Source organism: Oncorhynchus kisutch, linkage group LG1 (genome assembly GCF_002021735.2).
Source record: "Oncorhynchus kisutch isolate 150728-3 linkage group LG1, Okis_V2, whole genome shotgun sequence".
Classification (NCBI taxonomy): Eukaryota; Metazoa; Chordata; class Actinopteri; order Salmoniformes; family Salmonidae; genus Oncorhynchus; species Oncorhynchus kisutch.
The window spans coordinates 48,351,598-48,372,390 of NC_034174.2; the positions used below are offsets into that span (position 1 = coordinate 48,351,598).

At 40.9% G+C, this 20,793-nt stretch overlaps 1 protein-coding gene across 3 annotated transcripts in view; it reads left to right on the forward strand.

Moving 5' to 3' along the window:
- Positions 1-20,793, forward strand: part of slc2a9l2 (solute carrier family 2 member 9, like 2) — a 203,831-nt gene that overhangs the window by 102,583 nt on the left and 80,455 nt on the right. For 2 of the 3 annotated variants that reach the window (XM_020484616.2, XM_020484600.2), the window contains 2 exons: positions 5,058-5,159; positions 9,281-9,356. In XM_020484616.2, coding sequence (XP_020340205.1) covers positions 5,058-5,159; positions 9,281-9,356 — 178 coding nt within the window. The remainder of the gene's footprint in view (positions 1-5,057; positions 5,160-9,280; positions 9,357-20,793) is intronic. The other variant, XM_020484607.2, reaches the window with a different exon arrangement.

Sequence of the window (20,793 nt, forward strand, 5' to 3'; positions counted from 1 at the left end):
CGACAGTGAGTCATCAACCACTGTTGAGTAAGGCTGGAGTTCGGTCTTAACCTTAAGTCTTGTATATGTTCTGGGATAGGATTGTTTATCAAATCAAATTTTATTTGTCACATGTGCTGAATTCAACATGTGCAGTAGACCTTACAGTGAAATGCTGACTTACAAGCTCTTTCCCAACGATGCAGAGTTAAATAAGAACATAAAAACACACGAGGTACGAGGTAGTTGAGGTAGGTATGTACATGTAGGCGGGGGTAAAGTGGTAACGTTACTCACTTCAACAAAGAAATATCAAGTTCCATTCTCCTAGAGTCAAGGATGATACATTGGTACTTATTCAAATTATTTCCATTTCTATTAGCACATTGCAGGGCATGATTAACAACCCCAGTTACAGCAGAAAATATTGTATATATTGAACTTTCAGCCTATTTAAAGCATAAATATGTTTGTTTTCATTAATAACCTAATTATCAAACACATATACACACACACACACACACACACACAGTATTGTCATGCAGTATGCCATCGCCCTTTTGCTGTTTGCCTCTGTTGCTGGGGAAACACCTTATGGGTGGCGTGTCAGAGTGATGATGTCATGTAGAGTGTGTGCTGGCACATCAAATCAGGTTTAACGTCGCTCTGTGTGCCCTCCGGGGCCGGAAAAGGAAAACAAACTCAAACATCCACGAGTCATTCTCTGGATATGTGTTGATAATAAGTGACCTTCTATGTGGGCCTGGGCAGTTTGAACGGAGGGTGGTTTATTTTTAAAACCATTCTGCTAGGGCTAGGAGGTTATGCCAGTTGACACAAAGAGAAGACAGTTCGGTGTCTGCAAGTCCATGAAGCAGTTATGCATGTTAATGTACTTCACATCTCCTCCATAGGTTTTGATATTGGGAAATGTCGTTACGGCAATGTGGTAAAGAGATGTAATTATTAGAGGCCAGTAATTATGTCCTCGTGCCTCTACACTCTTATAAAAAAGGGTTATTCGGTCGTCCCGATGGGAGAACCCTTTTTGGTTCCAGGTAAAATTATTTTTGGTTCCAGGTAGAACCATTTTGGGTTCCATGTAGAACCCTCTATGGAAAGGGAACCCAAAACAGTTCTACATGGAACCCAAAAGGGTTCTACTTGGAACCAACAAGGGTCCTTCGAAGGGTTCTCCTATGGGGACAGCCCCAAAAACTTTTTCTATGAGTGTAGTGTGGATGAATATTGCCCTGAAGTGTATAAAACCAACTTGAGACAGTGGGCCTTTTTTTACACAAGCACACACGTCCCCTTGAATGTTCAAGCGCCAAGGTGCTGAGTTCTGTAACATAACCAGTAGTGGCACACACACACACACTCCTTCCAATATGGCCTTGATAATGGCTAGTGGTCCATGTGCGGAGGCCTGAGTACAGCGATGTGACCATCAGTGAGACAAGTTCCAGGCCTTTAGGGACCAGGAGTAAAGTAAAGTTTCTCAAGCCATAGCACCAGATGGACTGGGATCACGAAGCCATTGCTGGTGCATGACCAAAACCCTTCTTTTCTACAAACCACACACACACTCACAGACTCCCATTTCAGGGCGTATGGACGCTCACACGCAGAACTGACCACATTCGTCTACAAATACACATGCTCTCACGCGTGTTTGCACACAGACACAGAACACACCTCACTACTCAACAAACATACATGCACTGACACACGTATACACCCCCAAGCATTTATACACAATCTGCTTTTCAACAAACACACGTGCTCACATGTGAATGTCCACTATTTCTCAATGCTATACTGTGTTTAACTGTGTTCGATCTTGCCTAGCCATCTTGTCTCAAGAGGACAACAATGGAAATACAGTTGAAGTCAGAAGTTTACATACATCTTAGCCAAATACATTTAAACTAAATTTTTCACAATTCCTGACATTTAATCTAAGTAAAAATTCCCTGTCTAGGTCAGTTAGGATCACCACTTTATTTTAAGAATGTGAAATGTCAGAATAATAGTAGAGAGAATGATTTATTTCAGCTTTCATTTCTTTCATCTCATTCCCAGTGGATCAGAAGTTTACATACATTCAATTAGTCTTTGGTAGCATTGCCTTTAAATTGTTTAACTTGGGTCAAACGTTTTGAGTAGCCTTCCACAAGCTTCCCACAATAAGTTGGGTGAATCTTGGCCCATTCCTCCTGACAGAGATGGTGTAACTGAGTCAGGTTTGTTGGCCTCCTTGCTCGCACACGCTTTTTCAGTTCTGCCCACAAATGTTCTATAGGTGTGAGGTCAGGGCTTTGTGATGGCCACTTCAATACCTTGACTTTGTTGCCCTTAAGCCATTTTGCCATAACTTTGGAAGTATGCTTGGGGTCATTGTCCATTTGGAAGACCCATTTGCGACCAAGCTTTAACTTCCTGATGTCTTGAGATGTTGTTTCAATATATCCACATAATTTTCCTACCTCATGATGCCATCTATTTTGTTAAGTGCACCAGTCCCTCCTGCAGCAAAGCACCCCCACAGCATGATGCTGCCACCCCCACAGCATGATGCTGCCACCCCCACAGCATGATACTGCCACCCCCGTGCTTCACGGTTGGGATGGTGTTCTTCGGCTTGCAAGCCTCTCCCTTTTCCCTCCAAACATAACAATGGTCATTTTGGCCAAACAGTTCTATTTTTGTTTCATCAGACCAGAGGACATTTCTCCAAAAAGTACGATCTTTGTCCCCATGTGCAATCCATAGTCTGGCTTTTTTATGGAGGTTTTGGAGCAGTTGTTTCTTCCTTGCTGAGCGGCCTTTCGGGTTATGTCGATATAGGACTCGTTTTACTGTGGATATGTACCTGTTTCACAAGGTCCTTTGCTGTTCTGGGATTGATTTGCACTTTTCACACCAAAGTACGTTCATCTCTAGGATACATTACACATCTCTTTTCTGAGAGATAATGAAGGCTGCGTGGTCCCATGGTGTTTATGTGGTACCTTCAGTAGTTTGGAAATTGCTCCCAAAGATGAAGCAGACTTGTGGAGGTCTACAATCTTCGTTCTGAGGTCTTGGCTGATTTTTTTAGATTTTCCCATGATTTCAAGCAAAGAGGCACTGAGTTTCAAGGTAGGCCTTGAAAAAGGTCCACAGGTACACCTCCAATTGACTCAAATTATGTCAATTAGCTTATCAGCAGCTTCTAAAGCCATGATATCATTTTCTGGAATTTTCTAAGCTGTTTAAAGGCACAGTCAACTTAGTGTATGTAAACTTCTGACCCACTGGAATTGTGATACAGTGAATTATAAGTGAAATAATCTGCCTGTAAACAATTGTTGGAAAAATTACTTGTGACATGCACAAAGTAAATGTCCCAACCGACTTGCCAACACTATAATTTGTGGAGTGGTTGAAAAATGTGTTATAATGACCACAACCTAAGTGTATTTAAACTTCTGACTTCAACTGTTCCAGACTTTGTGTGTTATCCTTGATGATTTTACTGAAGTGCATGTAAAGGCTTTTTCAAGTTGTGTGCTTGTTTTTCTAAATGGTTGAATTAATAAACTAAACTAAACTACTGAACAAAAATATAAACGCAAGTGTTGGATCCATGTTTCAGGGGCTGAAATGTAATATCCCAGAAATGTTTCATATGCACAAAAAGCACATTTCTTTTTTGTTTTCATTCCTGTTAGTAAGCATTTATCCTTTGCCAAGATAATCCATCCACCTGACAGGTGTTACAAATCAAGAAGCTGATTAATCAGCATGCTCATTACACAGGTGCATCTTGTAAATAAAAGGCCACTCTAAAATGTGCAGTTTTGCCACATAACACAATGCCACATGTGCAATTGGCATGCTGACTTCAGGAATGTCCACTAGAGCTGTTGCCAGGCATAAGCTATGGACAACAAACACAATTGCATTTTATCGATGGCAATTTGAATGTACAGAGATACAGTGACGAGATCCTGAGGCCCATTGTTGTACCATTCATCCTCCGTCATTACCTCATGTTTTTGCATGATAATGCACGGCCCCATGTTGCAAAGATCTGTACACAATTCCTGTAGCTCAAAATGTCCAAGTTCTTTCATGGACTGCATACTCACCAGGCATGTCACCCATTGAGCATGTTTAGGATGCTCTGGATCAACGTGTTTCAGTTCCCAACAATATCCAGCAACTTCGCACAGCCATTGAAGAGGAGTGGGACAACATTCCACAGGCCACAGTCATCAGCCTGATCAATTCTATGCAAGGGGGATATGTTGCGCTGCATTAATCAAATGGTGGTCACACCACATACTGACTGGTTTTCTGATCCACGCCCTTACCTTTTTTTTTTTTATGTATCTGTGACCAACAGGTGCACATCTGTATTCACAGTCATGTGATATCCATAGATTAGGGAGTAATACATTTATTTAAATTGTCCTTGAACCGCACACTTCGGGCTTTCATTGTTTGCCTTATTTCAGCACTGACGATACTATCTCATCCACAGAACAAGTCCACATTCTCTCGTCTCTCTCTTTCCACCCAGGGACCCCTGGGGCGTTGCTTTAAAGTAACCAGTGACCCTTGAACGACATTGCAGAATCCGACTGCATGGGATAGGTGGTGGTCGTGCTATGAATACTTTCATGCTCAGATGCTCGTCCCCATATTGGGAATGGAAATATCCTGGGCTTTGGCTAAGCTTTTGGGAGAGGGTTTCGATCTCCGGTCGCAAACTCCAGTCTCAACCCCTAGAGTTTATTATCCCCTATAACACAACTATTACCACAGAACACAATATTAACACACACAATAACTGGTAGAAATATATTCACCGGAGAAAAAACCTGTCTATACTATGCCAGTACTAGATTGACAGTGGAAAATTGTATGAAATAATGCCAATGCTAGGTTTTGTTTATTTAATTAGGACAGACGACAGTAATTTAAAAAATATGTTTTGCAATAGAGAATTAGAATGAGCGTTCAATTGGACAAGTCCTGCTAGTTCCTCACTGTTCCAGTGTTTTTTTCCCCCATTCTCTCTCCCCCAGGGCCTTGTGATTGAGCGCATCGGCAGAAGACCCCTCCTCATCTTCGGCTTCAGCGCCATGGCCTTCTTCTTTGGCCTTCTCACTGTGTTTCTCAATTTCCAGGTCAGTGCAGCCTATCCACTGTGCAACACACTCCTCTGAGTCATGTCTACATGTCAACCGCATCAGTGAACAGGTTGCTGTCTTTTATTAAGACTGGAATTCAATGAAGTCATGAATCCAGAGTGACATTGTTATCCTTGGGCTGTTAAAATTCCCAAAGAAATGCAAAACACCTGCTACAAGCCTTGATTTCTGACAGTTTCATAAATGCCCTGGAATATAACCTCTTGATATCATGCAATAGGTGTTTTTGGAACCAATATGGAGGTTCAAAAAATTATAACCAAGTAAATATTAAGAGTTTTTTTCCCCCAAGATGCCATATCCACCAATAAAAAATAATAAGAATCATTTGTTACGTTACAGCCCTATTCTAAAATATATAGAATACATGTTTTTCCTCATCAATTTACACACAATACCCTGTAATGACAAAGTAACAACAGGTTTTTAGAAATGTTTGCAAATGTATTATATTTAATAAACAGATACCTTATTTACAGAAGTATTCAGACCCTTTGCTATGAGACTCGAAATTGAACTTAGGTGCATCCTGTTTCGATTGATCATCCTTGAGATGTTTCTACAACTTGGAGTCCACCTGTGGTAAATTCAAGTGATTGGACGTGATTTGGAAAGGCATGCACCTGTAAGGTCCCACAATTGACAGTGCATGTCAGAGCAAAAACCAAGCCATGTGGTCGAAGGAATTGTCCTTAGAGCTCTGAGAGAGGATTGTGTTGAGGCACAGATCTGGGGAAAGGTTCCAAAACATTTCTGCAGCATTGAAGGTCCCCACCACAGTGGCCTACATCATTCTTAAATGGGAGAAGTTTGGAACCACCAAGACTCTTCCTTGAGATGGGCCTTGGTCAGGGAGGTGACCAAGAACCCGATGGTCACTCTGACAGAGCTCTAGAGTTCCTCTGTGGACATGGGAGAACTTTCCAGAAGGACAATCATCTCCACCAATCAGGCCTTTATGGTAGAGTGGCCAGACTGAAGCCACTCCTCAGTAAAAGGCAAAAGGCAGCTAAAGACTCTCAGACCATGAGAATTAAGATAATTCTCTGTTCTGATGAAACCGAAATGTAACTCTTTGGCCTGAATGCCAAGCATCACGTCTGGAGGAAACCTGGCACCATCCCTGTGGTGAAGCATGGTGGTGGCAGCGTCATGCTGTAGGGATGTTATTCAGCGGCAGGGACTAGGAAACTAGTCAGGATCGAGGCAAATATGAACAGAGCAAAGTACAGAGAGATCCTTGATGAAAACCTGCTCAGGAACTCAGAATGGGGTGAAGGTTCACCTTCCAACAGGACAATGACCCTAAGCACACAGCCAAGACAATGCAGCAGTCGCTTCGGGACAAGTCTCTGAATGTCCTTGAGTGGCCTGGCCAGAGCCTTTACTTCAACCCGATCTAACATTTTTGGAGAGACCTGAAAATAGCTGTGCAGCAACGCTTCCCATCCAACCTGACAGAGCTTGAGAGGATCTGCAGAGAAGAATGAGAGAAACTCCCCAAATACAGGTGTGCCAAGCTTGTAGCGTCATACCCAAAAAGACTTGAGGCTGTAAATCGTTGCCAAAGGTGTTTCAACAAAGTACTGAGTAAAGGGTCTGAATACTTATATCAATAAGATATTTCAGAAAAAAAACAATGAATACATTTTAAAATAAGGCTTTAATGTAACAGAATGTGGAAAAGTCTTGGTCTGAATACTTTAGTATTCCTAGGCTGGCGTGGTTACACGTGGTCAGCGTTTTTGAGGCCAGTTGGACGTACTGCCAAATTCTCTAAAACGATGTTGGAGGCATGCCAATCAGCATGCCAATCACACGCTCCCACAAAACTTGAGACATCTGTGGCATTTTGTTGTGACAAAACTGCACATTTTTTAGTTGCCTTTTATAATCCCCACTTCAAGGTGCACCTGTGTAAAGATCATGCTGTTTAATCAGCTTCTTGATATGCCACACCTGTCAGGTGGATTGATTATCTTGGCAAAGGGGAAATGCTCACTAACATGGATTTTAAACAAATTTGTGCTCAAAATGTGAAAGAAATACGCTTTATGTGCGTATGAAACAATTCTGGGATCTTTTATTTCAGCTCATGAACATGAGACCAACACTTTACATGTTGCGTTTTATATTTTTGTCCAGTGGAGTTTAAAAAGGGTTAGTTCTGGCCACTTATTCTGAAGACTTGGGTTCCAGCCACCCTTACAAAAAAGCACATGTCAAATGTGCGCTTTCAGATATGAAATAGCAGTTTTGACACGTTGAGTTTAAATATCATATGTGAAACCTTGTTTTCATGTATGAAATTCAGAGTTTACATGTTAACACCACATTTTCACTTGTGAGGAGAATAACATGTTTTCACCTCACAAGTGATTCGTGGTTTCACTTGAAATTAGCAGTTTCAAATGTTAAACTTTCACATGTGAGAAACATATATGCAGTTTCACATGTGAAAAAAGCTTGGGGGTGTGAAGAACTTACAATTCCACATGTGAAAATCTATTTTGCAGTATCACTTGTAAGAAAACTCCACATTTACTTCAATGTTTGCAAACAAATGAAATGTAAACAAGCAATGTATATCCTAAAAACATGGTTAAAACAATAGTCTATGGATTTGAGTGGTTGCATTTCTCCAGCCCCATGCCTCCGCTTTTTACCAAAACTGTGTTGGGGTGAACACACGGTTCATGTATTTTTTTTCTCCCCCCAATTTCATGGTATCCAATTGTTAGTAGTTACTGTCTTGTCTCATCGCTACAATGCCCATGCAGGCTTGGGAGAGACGAAGGTCGAGAAACATGCGTCCTCCGGAACACAACCCAACCAAGCCGCACTGCTTCTTAAGTGTGCATCCAACCCGGAAGCCAGCCGCACCAATGTGTCGGAGGAGACACCGTACATCTAGCGAACTGGTCAGTGTGCACTGCGCCCGGCCCGCCACAGGAGTCACTAGTGCGCGATGAGACAAGGATATCCCTACCGGCCAAACCCCTCCCTAACCCGGACGACGCTAGCCAATTGTGCGTCGCCCCATGGACCTACCGGCCGCGGCCGGCTGCGACAGAGCCTGGGCTCGAACCCAGAGTCTCTGGTGGCACAGCTACCCGGGAGGCCCTACGTGGTTCATGTTTTAATTAAGTTTTACCACTTTAAACACCTTTTAATAGATCAACATTGCAATCAATATGGTGCAATCCTCTAGTGAGAGAGTAACTTTTGTGTCAATAATATCAATCAAAACTTCAAGAACAACCTTTTTTGTATTGCAATGATACAATTGAAAGCATAATATTAACCCAAAAGTATTGAGAGCAAAACAAAATATTGCAAGGAAATCATTTTTTACGCAAAAAAAACAAAACCTTTTTCAATTAATAATTGGTTATGATAACCAAATTAAATAAATGCCTCCCTCTTTATTGCAATTTTACCTTTTGTTATCTTACCCTGGGTATTGCTTTCACTGCCTTTTTTCCAGTTGGAAGTATTGCCACATTCATTCCAGCACGATAGCATCCTGCGTTCCACTGCTGGCATTTGAAGCTAAGCAGGGTTAGTCCTGGTTGGTCCCTGGATGGGAGACCAGATGTAACTGGAAGTGGTGAAAAATAAACACGTAGGAAAATGTTTTAAAACATTTTGAAAAATGTACTTTTGAAACTTCACACGTCTGAAAACCATGTGTCTGACTCGTGAAAAAAATTGTCAGAACTTTTTTTTGTAAGGGCGTGCCAACAGTGCATAACTACACAGCATCACTTTCACTCAGAACCAGTATCTATTCAACTTTTACATTCGTCAACCAGCTGTGTTTATTCAACAGTCTGTCATGTCATCCACATTGAGTGTCTGTTTTGTTTGACTCCTGACACTCGAAAGCCTTGGTTGAGACGCAATACTGCAGCTAGTCTCACTAACCCCAACATTGGAATACACCAAAATGAACAAACAGAGCAAAACTTTACTCTGAACATTAGAACTTTGAAATGGGTGCACTGTTTATAGATATAAAACTAAATGAAGTAAACAGACTCTAAATGAAGTATACAGATAATGCTGCTCCCTTACTTTCTCTTTCTCTCTTACAGGACCAATATACATGGATGCCCTATCTCAGTTTCACCTGTATTTTGGCTGTAATTGCCTCCTTCTGCTCCGGTCCAGGTAAAGCTACAGATTTGGGTTCTCTCTCTCTCTCTCTCGTGCTCTCACTCTCTCTCTCAGTACTAATTGCCATAGTTACTACTCTTGGAAGGTGTTCCAGTGTACTTAAACATATTGGATGAGTAAGACCGCCAGTGAGAAGAGTCACCATGGCAGGTGCTGCAATAGATTAGCACATCAATTAGCAGGCAACCCTTGGCTTTGCTGTTATTTTTAGCGCATGCTATGCATATGGTATCGCGTGCGCCCAATGGAGGTGCACGATTGGAGGTGTGTGCAAAGTTTCAAAGGTAGCCTGTTACCGAGCATTTACAGCCATCAATTGTGCATGTTCTCCCACTTAAAAAGATGGGAGAGGCCTGTAATTTTCATCATAGGTACACTTCAACTATGACAGACAAAATGAGAGAAAAAAATCCAGAAAATCACATTGTAGGATTTTTTATGAATTTATTTGCAAATTATGGTGGAAAATAAGTATTTGGTCAATAACAAAAGTGTCAAGACTGCTGGGTTTTTCATGCTCAACATTTTCCCGTGTCTATCAAGAATGGTCCACCACCCAAACGACATCCAGCCATTGGCAGGACAGACCGTGGTCGAAAACGGGTCATTGATGAAAGAAGACAAAGGAGGCTGACACGAATTGTGCAGAGCAACAGACGGGCTCCACTTACAGTAGTCAACTGACAGTCCAAGTACAACATTGGTGCCCATAAAAGAAATCACAACTCGTCATACCTTGACACAAACGGGGTAAAAATAAACTGCTTGCAGTGGGCTAAAGAACAAAAACACTGGACGCTGGAGAATTGGAAAAACATTGCCTGGTCTTAATCCCAGTTCCTGCTGTTTCATGCTTTTGGGAGGACTAGGGTATGGAGAAAACCACATGAGTACATGCATCCATCATGCCACGTGTCAATATTACAGGCTGGTGGTGGCAGTGTGATGGTGTCGGTTGTGTTTTCATGGCCCACATTGGGCCCCTTGATAAAAGTGGAGCAAGGTTAAAATGCCACAGCATATCCGAACATCATTGCCGATCAGGTGCATCCCTTTGTCAGCAGTGTTTCCATCGACAAATATATTTTTTCAGCAGTATAATGCCCAATGCCAAGGTTATCCAGGAATGGTTCCATGAACATGACAGTGAATTCAGCTTACTGCAGTGGTCTGCCCAGTCACCAGATTTCAATCCAATTGAGTATCTGTTGGATAAGATGGAACGAGCTATTCGGAGTAGAAATCCACTACGGGCCAACTTGACACAACTGTGGGAGGCATTGGAGTCAACATGGCCAGCATCCTTGTGGAATGCTTTCAACACCTTGTAGAGTCCATGCCCGATGAATTGAGGCTGTTCTGACGTCAAAAGTGGGTGCAACTCAGTGTAAAAATCATACAATGTGATTTCTGGATTTTTTTCAAATTTTGTCTGTCATAGTTGAAGTGTACCTATGATGAAAATTACAGGCCTCTCTCATCTTTTTAAGTGGGAGAACTTGCACAATTGGTGGCTGACTAAATACTTTTTTGCCCCACTGTAGATACAGTGCCTTGCGAAAGTATTCGGCCCCCTTGAACTTTGCGACCTTTTGCCACATTTCAGGCTTCAAACATAAAGATATAAAACTGTATTTTTTTGTGAAGAATCAACAACAAGTGGGACACAATCATGAAGTGGAACGACATTTATTGGATATTTCAAACTTTTCTAACAAATCAAAAACTGAAAAATTGGGCATGCAAAATTATTCAGCCCCTTTACTTTCAGTGCAGCAAACTCTCTCCAGAAGTTCAGTGAGGATCTCTGAATGATCCAATGTTGACCTAAATGACTAATAATGATAAATACAATCCACCATCAAGTCTCCGTATAAATGCACCTGCACTGTGATAGTCTCAGAGGTCCGTTAAAAGCGCAGAGAGCATCATGAAGAACAAGGAACACACCAGGCAGGTCCGAGATACTGTTGTGAAGAAGTTTAAAGCCGGATTTGGATACAAAAAGATTTCCCAAGCTTTAAACATCCCAAGGAGCACTGTGCAAGCGATAATATTGAAATGGAAGGAGTATCAGACCACTGCAAATCTACCAAGACCTGGCCGTCCCTCTAAACTTTCAGCTCATACAAGGAGAAGACTGATCAGAGATGCAGCCAAGAGGCCCATGATCACTCTGGATGAACTGCAGAGATCTACAGCTGAGGTGGGAGACTCTGTCCATAGGACAACAATCAGTCGTATATTGCACAAATCTGGCCTTTATGGAAGAGTGCCAAGAAGAAAGACATTTCTTAAAGATATCCATAAAAAGTGTTGTTTAAAGTTTGCCACAAGCCACCTGGGAGACACACCAAACATGTGGAAGAAGGTCCTCTGGTCAGATGAAACCAAAATTGAATTTTTGGCAACAATGCAAAACGTTATGTTTGGCGTAAAAGCAACACAGCTCATCACTCTGAACACACCATCCCCACTGTCAAACATGGTGGTGGCAGCATCATGGTTTGGGCCTGCTTTTCTTCAGCAGGGACAGGGAAGATGGTTAAAATTGATGGGAAGATGGATGGAGCCAAATACAGGACCATTCTGGAAGAAAACCTGATGGAGTCTGCAAAAGACCTGAGACTGGGACGGAGATTTGTCTTCCAACAAGACAATGATCCAAAACATAAAGCAAAATCTACAATGGAATGGTTCAAAAATAAACATATCCAGGTGTTAGAATGGCCAAGTCAAAGTCCAGACCTGAATCCAATCGAGAATCTGTGGAAAGAACTGAAAACTGCTGTTCACAAATGCTCTCCATCCAACCTCACTGAGCTCGAGCTGTTTTGCAAGGAGGAATGGGAAACCATTTCAGTCTCTCGATGTGCAAAACTGATAGAGACATACCCCAAGCGACTTACAGCTGTAATCGCAGCAAAAGGTGGCGCTACAAAGTATTAACTTAAGGGGGCCGAAAAATTTTGCACGCCCAATTTTTCAGATTTTGATTTGTTAAAAAAGTTTGAAATATCCAATAAATGTCTTTCCACTTCATGATTGTGTCCCACTTGTTGTTGATTCTTCACAAAAAAATACAGTTTTATATCTTTATGTTTGAAGCCTGAAATGTGGCAAAAGGTCGCAAAGTTCAAGGGGGCCGAATACTTTCGCAAGGCACTGTAATAAACAGCGAGTAGCAGTAGTGTACAAAACAAATGCAGCCCATATACTTTATGTTTGGATTTCTAAGACATGCTAAGGTTTGTATCATTCACAACTAAAGTTGTCAAATAACTCTAATTTTAGGATATAGGACTTGTTTCAAATTATAACTTTTACACTAAACATAGCCACTTCATATGTGCACTCGTTCTGGAAAAATATCCTTTCTATTTTATTCAGCTATGTTCAATCATATTCTTCTTGCTATAAAATCATATAATAATGTCAGGGACATAACCATATCTTGTCTGCAAAATGAACAAGCCTACAGTCTATGGCATGGTGCATAGCAAGATGACATACAGTAGGCCAACTCATATTCTGTTTTATTGTGATGGTGTATATTAGATTAATTTATTAGGCTTTTTTAAATGTATATGTTCCAAAGGTGCGTATCAGTGGCTTGTATGCAGATTTCAGTGGCTTGTATGCAGATTGTATGCGTGGAGGCCTGGAAATGCTATACTGTATGTGTTTATGTTAATGACGGGTAAATTACCTTGAGACCGGCAGTCTTTTGCATAACCATAACCAGCTGACAAAATTTCATGAACGCCACAGCCCTAAACAGACCCAACTCATCTTATCACCTTGTCTTATCTTTGGTTGACACAGAATAAATTAACATGGCGGAACGCACAACTCTAGCCACCATCGGATTACTGTAGACTTTTAGAAAGTGTTATACACAATTATTTCAAATCACTGGTGAAAAGCTTCAAGTTGCTTGGCGTGCACATCACTGACAGCCTGAAATGGCCCATCCAGACAGTGTGGTGAAGAAGGCGCAACAGCACCTCTTCAAATTCAGGAGGCTGAAGAAATTTGGCTTGGTCCCTGAAACTCTCACAAACTTCTACAGATGCACGATTGAGAGCATCCTGTCGGGCTGTATCACCGCCTGGTACAGCAATTGCACCGTCCGCAACTGCAGTGCTCTCCAGAGGGTGGTGCGGTCTGCCCAACGCATTACCGGGGGCACACTGCCTGCCCTATAGTACATCCCGGTGTCACATGAAGGCCAAGAATATCATCAAGGTCCTCAGCTACCCGAGCCATGGCCTGTTCACCCCACTACCATCTAAAAGGCTGAGACACCACAGGTGCTTCCAAGTTGGGACCGAGAGACTGAAAAACAGCTTTTATCTCCAGGCTATCAGATTGTTAAATATTCACCACTAGCTGGCCTCCTCCCAGTACTCTGTCCTGAACTCAGTCACTGTTACGAGCAGGCAATCACCCGGTACTCTACCCTGCACCTTAGAGATGCTGCTCTATGTACATAGTCAATGAACACAGGTCACTTTAATAACGTTTACATACTGTTTTACCCACTACATACAGTGGCAAGAAAAAGTATGTGAACACTTTGGAATTACCTGGATTTCTGCATAAATTGGTCATGAAATTTGATCTGATCATCATCTAATTCACAATAGACAAGTCTGCTTAATCTAATAACACACAAACAATTATACATTTTCATGTCTTTATTGAACACACCGTGTAAACATTCACAGTGTATGGTGTAAAAAGAATGTGAACCCTTGGATTTGATAGCTGGTTGACCCTCCTTTGGCAGCAATAACCTCAACCAAATGTTTTCTGTAGCTGCAGATCAGACCTGCTCAACAGTCAGGAGGAATTTTGGACCTTTCCTCTTTACAAAATTGTTTCAGTTCAGCAATGTTCTTGGTATGTCTGGTGTGAACCGCTCTCGAGATCCTGCCACAGCATCTCAATTGGGTTGAGGTCAGGGCTCTGACTTTGCCAATCCAGAAGGCGTATTTTCTTCTGTTAAAGCCACTACTGCGGCTTTAATAGTGTTTTGGGTCGTTGTCCTGTGTTTTGGGTCGTTGTCCTGTTGCATCACGCAACTTCTGTTGAGCTTCAATTGCCGCACAGGTAGCCTTACATTCTCATGCAAAATGTCTTGATAAACATGGGAATACATTTTTCCGTCAATGATAGCAAGCTGTCCAGGCGCTGAGGCAGCAAAGCAGCCCAAACCATGATTCTCCCTCCACCATACTTTACAGTTAGGATAAGGTCTTGATGTTGGTGTGCTGTGCCTTTTTTTTCTCCACATATAGTGTTGTCTGTTCCTTCCAAACAACTCAACTGTAGTTTCATCTGTCCATAGAATATTTTGCCAGTAGCGCTGTGAAACGTCCAGGTGCTCTTTTGCGAACTTCAGACTTGTTTTTTTGAACAGCAGTGGCTTCTTTCGTGGTGTCCTCCCATTAACACTATTCTTGTTTAGTGTTTTACGTATCGTAGACTCGTCAACAGAGATGTTAGCATGTTCCAGAGATTTCTGTAAGCCTTTAGCTGACACTCTAGGATTCTTCTTAACCTCATTGATCAATCTGCGCTGTGCTCTCGCAGTCATCTTTTCAGGACAGCCACTCCTAGGAAGAGTAGCAACAGTGCTGAAATTTCTCAATTTATAGACTATTTGTCTTACTGTGGACTGATGAATATCAAGGCTTTTAGAGATACTTTTGTAACCATTTCCAGCTTCATGCAAGTCACCAGTTCTTAATCTTAGGTCTAATGAGATCTTTTTTGTTTGAGGCATGGTTCACATCAGGCAATGCTTCATGTGAATAGCAAACTCACATTTTGTGAGTGTTTTTTATATGCAGAGCAGCTCTAACCAACATCTCCAATCTCGTCTCATTGATTGGACTCCAGGTTAGCTGACTCCTGACTTCAATTATCTTTTGGAGAAGTCATTAGCCTAGGGGTTCACATACTTTTCCAACCTACACAGTGAATGTTTAAATTATGTATTCAATATAGACAAGACAATTACAATTGTGTGTGCGCTATTTGTTTAAGCCACTGTTTGTCTATTGTTATGACTTAGAGGAAGATCAGATCACATTTTTTTGGACCAATTTATGCAGAAATCCAGGTAATTTCGAAGGGTTCACATACTTTATTGCACCTGTATGTACTGTATTCTAGTCAATGGGGAGAAAGGTTAAAGAAGGATTTTTAAGCCTTGAGACATGGATTGTGTATGTGTGCCATTCAGATGGTGAACGGGCAAGACAAAATATTTAAGTGCCTTTGAATGGGGTATGGTAGTAGGTGCCAGGCTCACTGGTTTGTGACAAGATCTGAAATGCTGCTGGGTTTTTCACGCTCAATCATTTCCTGTGTATATCAAGACTTGTCCACCACCCAAAGGACATGTAGCCAACTTGACAACTTAACTGTGGGAAGCATTGAAGTCAACATGGGCAAACATCCCTGTGGAACACTTTCAACACATTTTACGACACTTTGTAGACAAATTGAGGCTGGGGGATACAACTAAATATTAGGAGGGTGTTCCTAATATTTGGTACACTCAGTGTATATTTATATTGTGGACTCTGACATGACTCGTTCTGATATTTCTTAATTACTTACATTTTGGGGGATTTGTTTGTATTTGTTATTTATTTATGCACTGGAGCTAGAAACATAAGCATTTCACTGCGATAACATTTGCAATATATGTGTATGCGACCAATACAATTTTATAATACGATTTGATTATGATGATACTCGCACAGTGTCAAATGTTCATTTGATTATATAATTATGTCCCCAGGCCTGCACAGCATATTATCTCCATTCAGTCTATGGAAACAAAGTAAGACAGAAACATTTGAAGAGTTATTGAGGTTTGCAAAACCAGTGAATATACACCCATGCATTGTGTAGGCAAAAACCATAACGTTAGCTACATCTCATTCAGTCTAGCTATATAGTGCTAATTGTAGTAATGGGTGATAGAAGAAGCTTTATTAGCTAAATGTAACAAAAACCCATGGACATTAACAATAATAACAAACTACAACCACAGGATAGGAATTGGGTTAGTTGTAATTATCTTTGGTAGCCAAAACTGCTAGGGTGAAATGGTATGCTAGCTAGCTAGTTTTACCACCTAGCCAAATGCCTACAACAATTACTGTAGCATGCAATCATTATATACAAATATCAAAGTAACCATTCACAATACGTATCATTTGCGTGGCTCATATGTACACATAAAGCTGCAATATGTAACTTTTTGCGCAACCCAACAAAATTCACATAGAAATGTCAGTTATAGATCTGTCGTGCTCATGGAAAGCAAGTCTAAGAAGCGGTTGATCGGTTCTATGTGTGCTATTTCTATGGTTCCCGTTTTTAAGTTTTGTTTCTTTTACTTTCGGTTTTGTACACCAGCTTTAATTTTTCTTATGGAAGAATCTTTTACCTTATGATTTCGGAGTCTTTCACGTGCCTTGTTGCAAACTCCAGGCGTGCAGTCTTGTGCCTTTTTCTCAGGAGTGATCTGTCTGGCAACTCTCCCATAAAGCCCAGGTTGGTGCAGTGCTGTAGAGACTGTTGTCCTTGTCAGCCAAGGAACTCTGTGGTTCTGTCATTGGGTTCTTGGTCATCAAGGTCCTTTTTGCCCGGTTGCTCAGTTTGGTCAGACAGCCAGCTCTAGGCAGAGTCTGAGTAGTTCCATATTTTGTCAATTTCCCATGATGGAGATCATTGTGCTCTGGGAAACTTTCAACACTCTAGAAATGGTTTTATACCCTTCCCCAGATATATGCCTCATCACAATTCTATCTCAGAGATCTACGGATAGTTCCTTGGACTTTTTTTTTCTCTGGCAGGTCGGTTTCTTTCTAAATCATCTTCAATAAAGTTGTAGAGACATCTCAAGGATGATCGAAGGAAATCTGATGCACCTGAGCTCAATTTGGAGTGTCATAGCAAAGGGGTGTGAATGCTTACAGTACCAGTCAAAAGTTTGGACACACCTACTTTTTCAAGGATTTTACTTTAGTTTAACTATTTTCTGCATTGCAGAATAATAGTGAAGACATAAAAACTATTAAATAACACATATGGAATCATATAGTAAACAAGAAAATGTTAAACAAATCAAAATAGATTTTAGATTTTAGATTCTTCAAAGTAGCCACCCTTGGCCTTGATGACAGCTTTGTACATTCTCTACAACCAGCTTCACCTGGAATTCTTTTCCAACAGTTTTGAAAGAGCTCCCACATATACTGAGCACTTGTTGGCTGCTTTCCCTTCACTCTGCGGTCCATCTCATCCCAAACCATCTCAGTTGGGTTGAGGTCGGGTGATTGATTCTATAAGATTTAGGTTAGGGGAGTCACTGGAAATGGTTTTGATTTAAATGGGTTCCCAGCTGAAAAAGTTTGAATACCACTGCTCTAAAGGGCAGCAGTTGTTGCTATTTTCCAATCTTAAGTAACTGTTGCAAACATTTGGCTATATTATATACATTGATATTTGAATCATAAAACAAACTTACAGAAAGGGCTGCTTAGGGCTCCACTATTACCAAAGGGCCCCTCCAGAATGTATTTATTTTAGGCCAATTTGATTTAGCCTACTCTAATATTGTTGGATACCTCTGAAAATAAAATGAAATTGTAAAGGGATTTACACATTTTCTGTTGGAATCTGTGCCATCGTGCACTATTGTGCATACATTTATTTTGCCCCCCACACCAAACTCGGTCATGACACGCAGGTTAAAATATCAAAACAAACCCTGAACTCTGAATTTTGGGACAGTTCGAAAATCATTAAACATGTATGGCAATTTAGCTAGTGTTAGCTTGCACTTGCTAGCTAACGTTAAGTTGTCCTATTTAGCTAGCTTGCTGTTGCTAGCTAATTTGTCCTGGGATATAAACATTGAGTTGTTATTTTACCTGAAATGCACAAGGACCTCTACTCCGACAATTAATCCACACAAAAAACGGCCAACTGAATCATTTCTAGTCATCTCTCCTCCTTCCAGGCTTTTTCGTCATTTAACTTATATGGTGATCGCATCTAAACTTTCATTGTATTACCACGACAACCGGCAAAACAGTTCGTCTTTCAGTCACCCACGTGGGTATATCCAATGAGGAGATGGCACGTGGGTACCTGCTTCTATAAACCAATGAGGAGATGGGAGAGGCAGGTCTTTCAGAGCGATCTGCGTCAGAAATAGGAATGAGTTCTATTTTAGCCCTTGGTGTCGCGGACACTCGTTGGCGTGCGAGCAGTGGGTGCAATAATTGAAAAACATGGATTTCTAAATTTAATTTGCGACGCTCGCGCAAGCGACGTGTCCGGTCTGGTCAGCATGTAAGAGTACAAACGTTCTGAGTACATTTTGCATGATGAATACATATCCTTATTATTCTTTATTTGTATGGTGGGTGTCACGCCCTGACCTTAGTTATCTATGTTTTCTGTCTTATTTTGGTCAGGTCAGGGTGTGACGAGGGTGGGTATATGTGTTTTCACCCTGTCTAAGGTTTTTGTATGTTTTTTTTTTTCAAGTCTAGGGGTTTATATGTCTATGGTTGCCTAGATTGATTCTCAATCAGAGGCAGCTGTTTATCGTTGTCGCTGATTGGGGACCATATTTAGGCAGCCATATTCCTTGGGTATTTTGTGGGTTATTGTCTATGTGTAGTTGCCTGTGTCTGCACTCGTTGTTCATAGCGTCACGTTCGTTTTGTTGTTTTGGTTAGTTTAAGTGTTCTTTGTGTTCTTCCTTTATTAACAGAATAATGTATTCTAATCACGCTGCGCTTTGGTCTCCTCTTTACGATGAACGTGACAGTGGGTGTGAGATTTATTCATGTAGTATTAAAATTAGAGGTACACCGATTATTGGAGGACAAAAAAAGCCGATTTCAATTTTTTACTATTTATTTGTAATAATGACAATTACAACAATACTGAATGAACACTTATTTTAACTTAATATAATACATCAATAAAATCAATTTAGCCTCAAATAAATAATGAAACATGTCCAATTTGGTTTAAATAATGCAAAAACAAAGTGTTGGAGAAGAAAGTAAGTGCAATATGTGCCATGTAAGAAAGCTAACATTTAAGTTCCTTGCTCAGAACATGAGAACATATGAAAGCTGGGGGTTGCTTTTAACATGAGTCTTCAATATTCCCAGGTAAGAAGTTTTAGGTTGTAGTTATTATAGGACTATTTCTCTCTATACCTTTTGTATTTCATATACTTTTGACTATTGGATGTTCTTATAGGCACTTTATTGCCAGTGTAACAGTCTAGCTGTCACCCTCGAAGCAGCCACCCTCGAAGCAGCGTTACCCATGCAGAGCAAGGGGAACAACTACTCCAAGTCTCAGAGCGAGTGACGTTTGAAACTCTATTAGCACGCACCCCGCTAACTAGCTAGCCATTTCACATCACATCGTTACACCAGCCTAATCTCGGGAGTTGATAGGCTTGAAGTCATAAACAACAGAGCTGCTGGCAAAATGCACCAAAGTGCTGTTTGAATGAATGCTTATGAGCCTGCTGGTGCCTACCATCGCTCAGTCAGACTGCTCTATCAAATCATAGACTTAATTATAACATAATAACACACAGAAATGCGAGCCGTAGGTCATTAATATGGTTGAATCCGGAAACTATCATCTCGAAAACAAGATGTTTATTCTTTCAGTGAATATATTGCTGTTACATTGCACAACCTTCAATGTTATGTCATAATTACGTAAAATTCTGTGAGCCAGGCGCTCCGAACTGTTGCATATATCCTGACTGGTGCAATGAACGCAAGAGAAGTGACACAATTTCACCTGGTTAATATTGCCTGCTAACCTGGATTTCTTTTAGTTAAATATGCAGGTTTAAAAATATATACTTCTGTGTATTGATTTTAAGAAAGGCATTGGTGTTTATGGTTAGGTACACGTTGGACCAACGACAGTCCTTTTTCACGAATGCGCACTGCATCGATTATATGCAAAGCAGGACATGCTAGATAAACTAGTAATATCATCAACCATGTGTAGTTATAACTAGTAACTGTTAAGTTTAATGCTAGCTAGCCACTTACCTTGGCTTCTTACTGCATTCGCGTAACAGGCGGGCTCCTCGTGAGGCAGGTGGTTAGAACGTTGGACTAGTTAACCGTAAGGTTGCAAGATTGAATCCCTGAGCTGACAAGGTAAAAACCTGTTGTTCTGCCACTGAACAAGGCAGTTAACCCACCCTTCCTAGGCCGTCATTGAAATTAAGAATGTGTTCTTAACTGACTTGCCTAGTTAAATAAAGATTAAATAAAGGTGTAAAAAAAAAAATCGGCAAATTTGGCGTCCAAAATTATCGATTTCCGATTGTTATGAGAACTTGAAA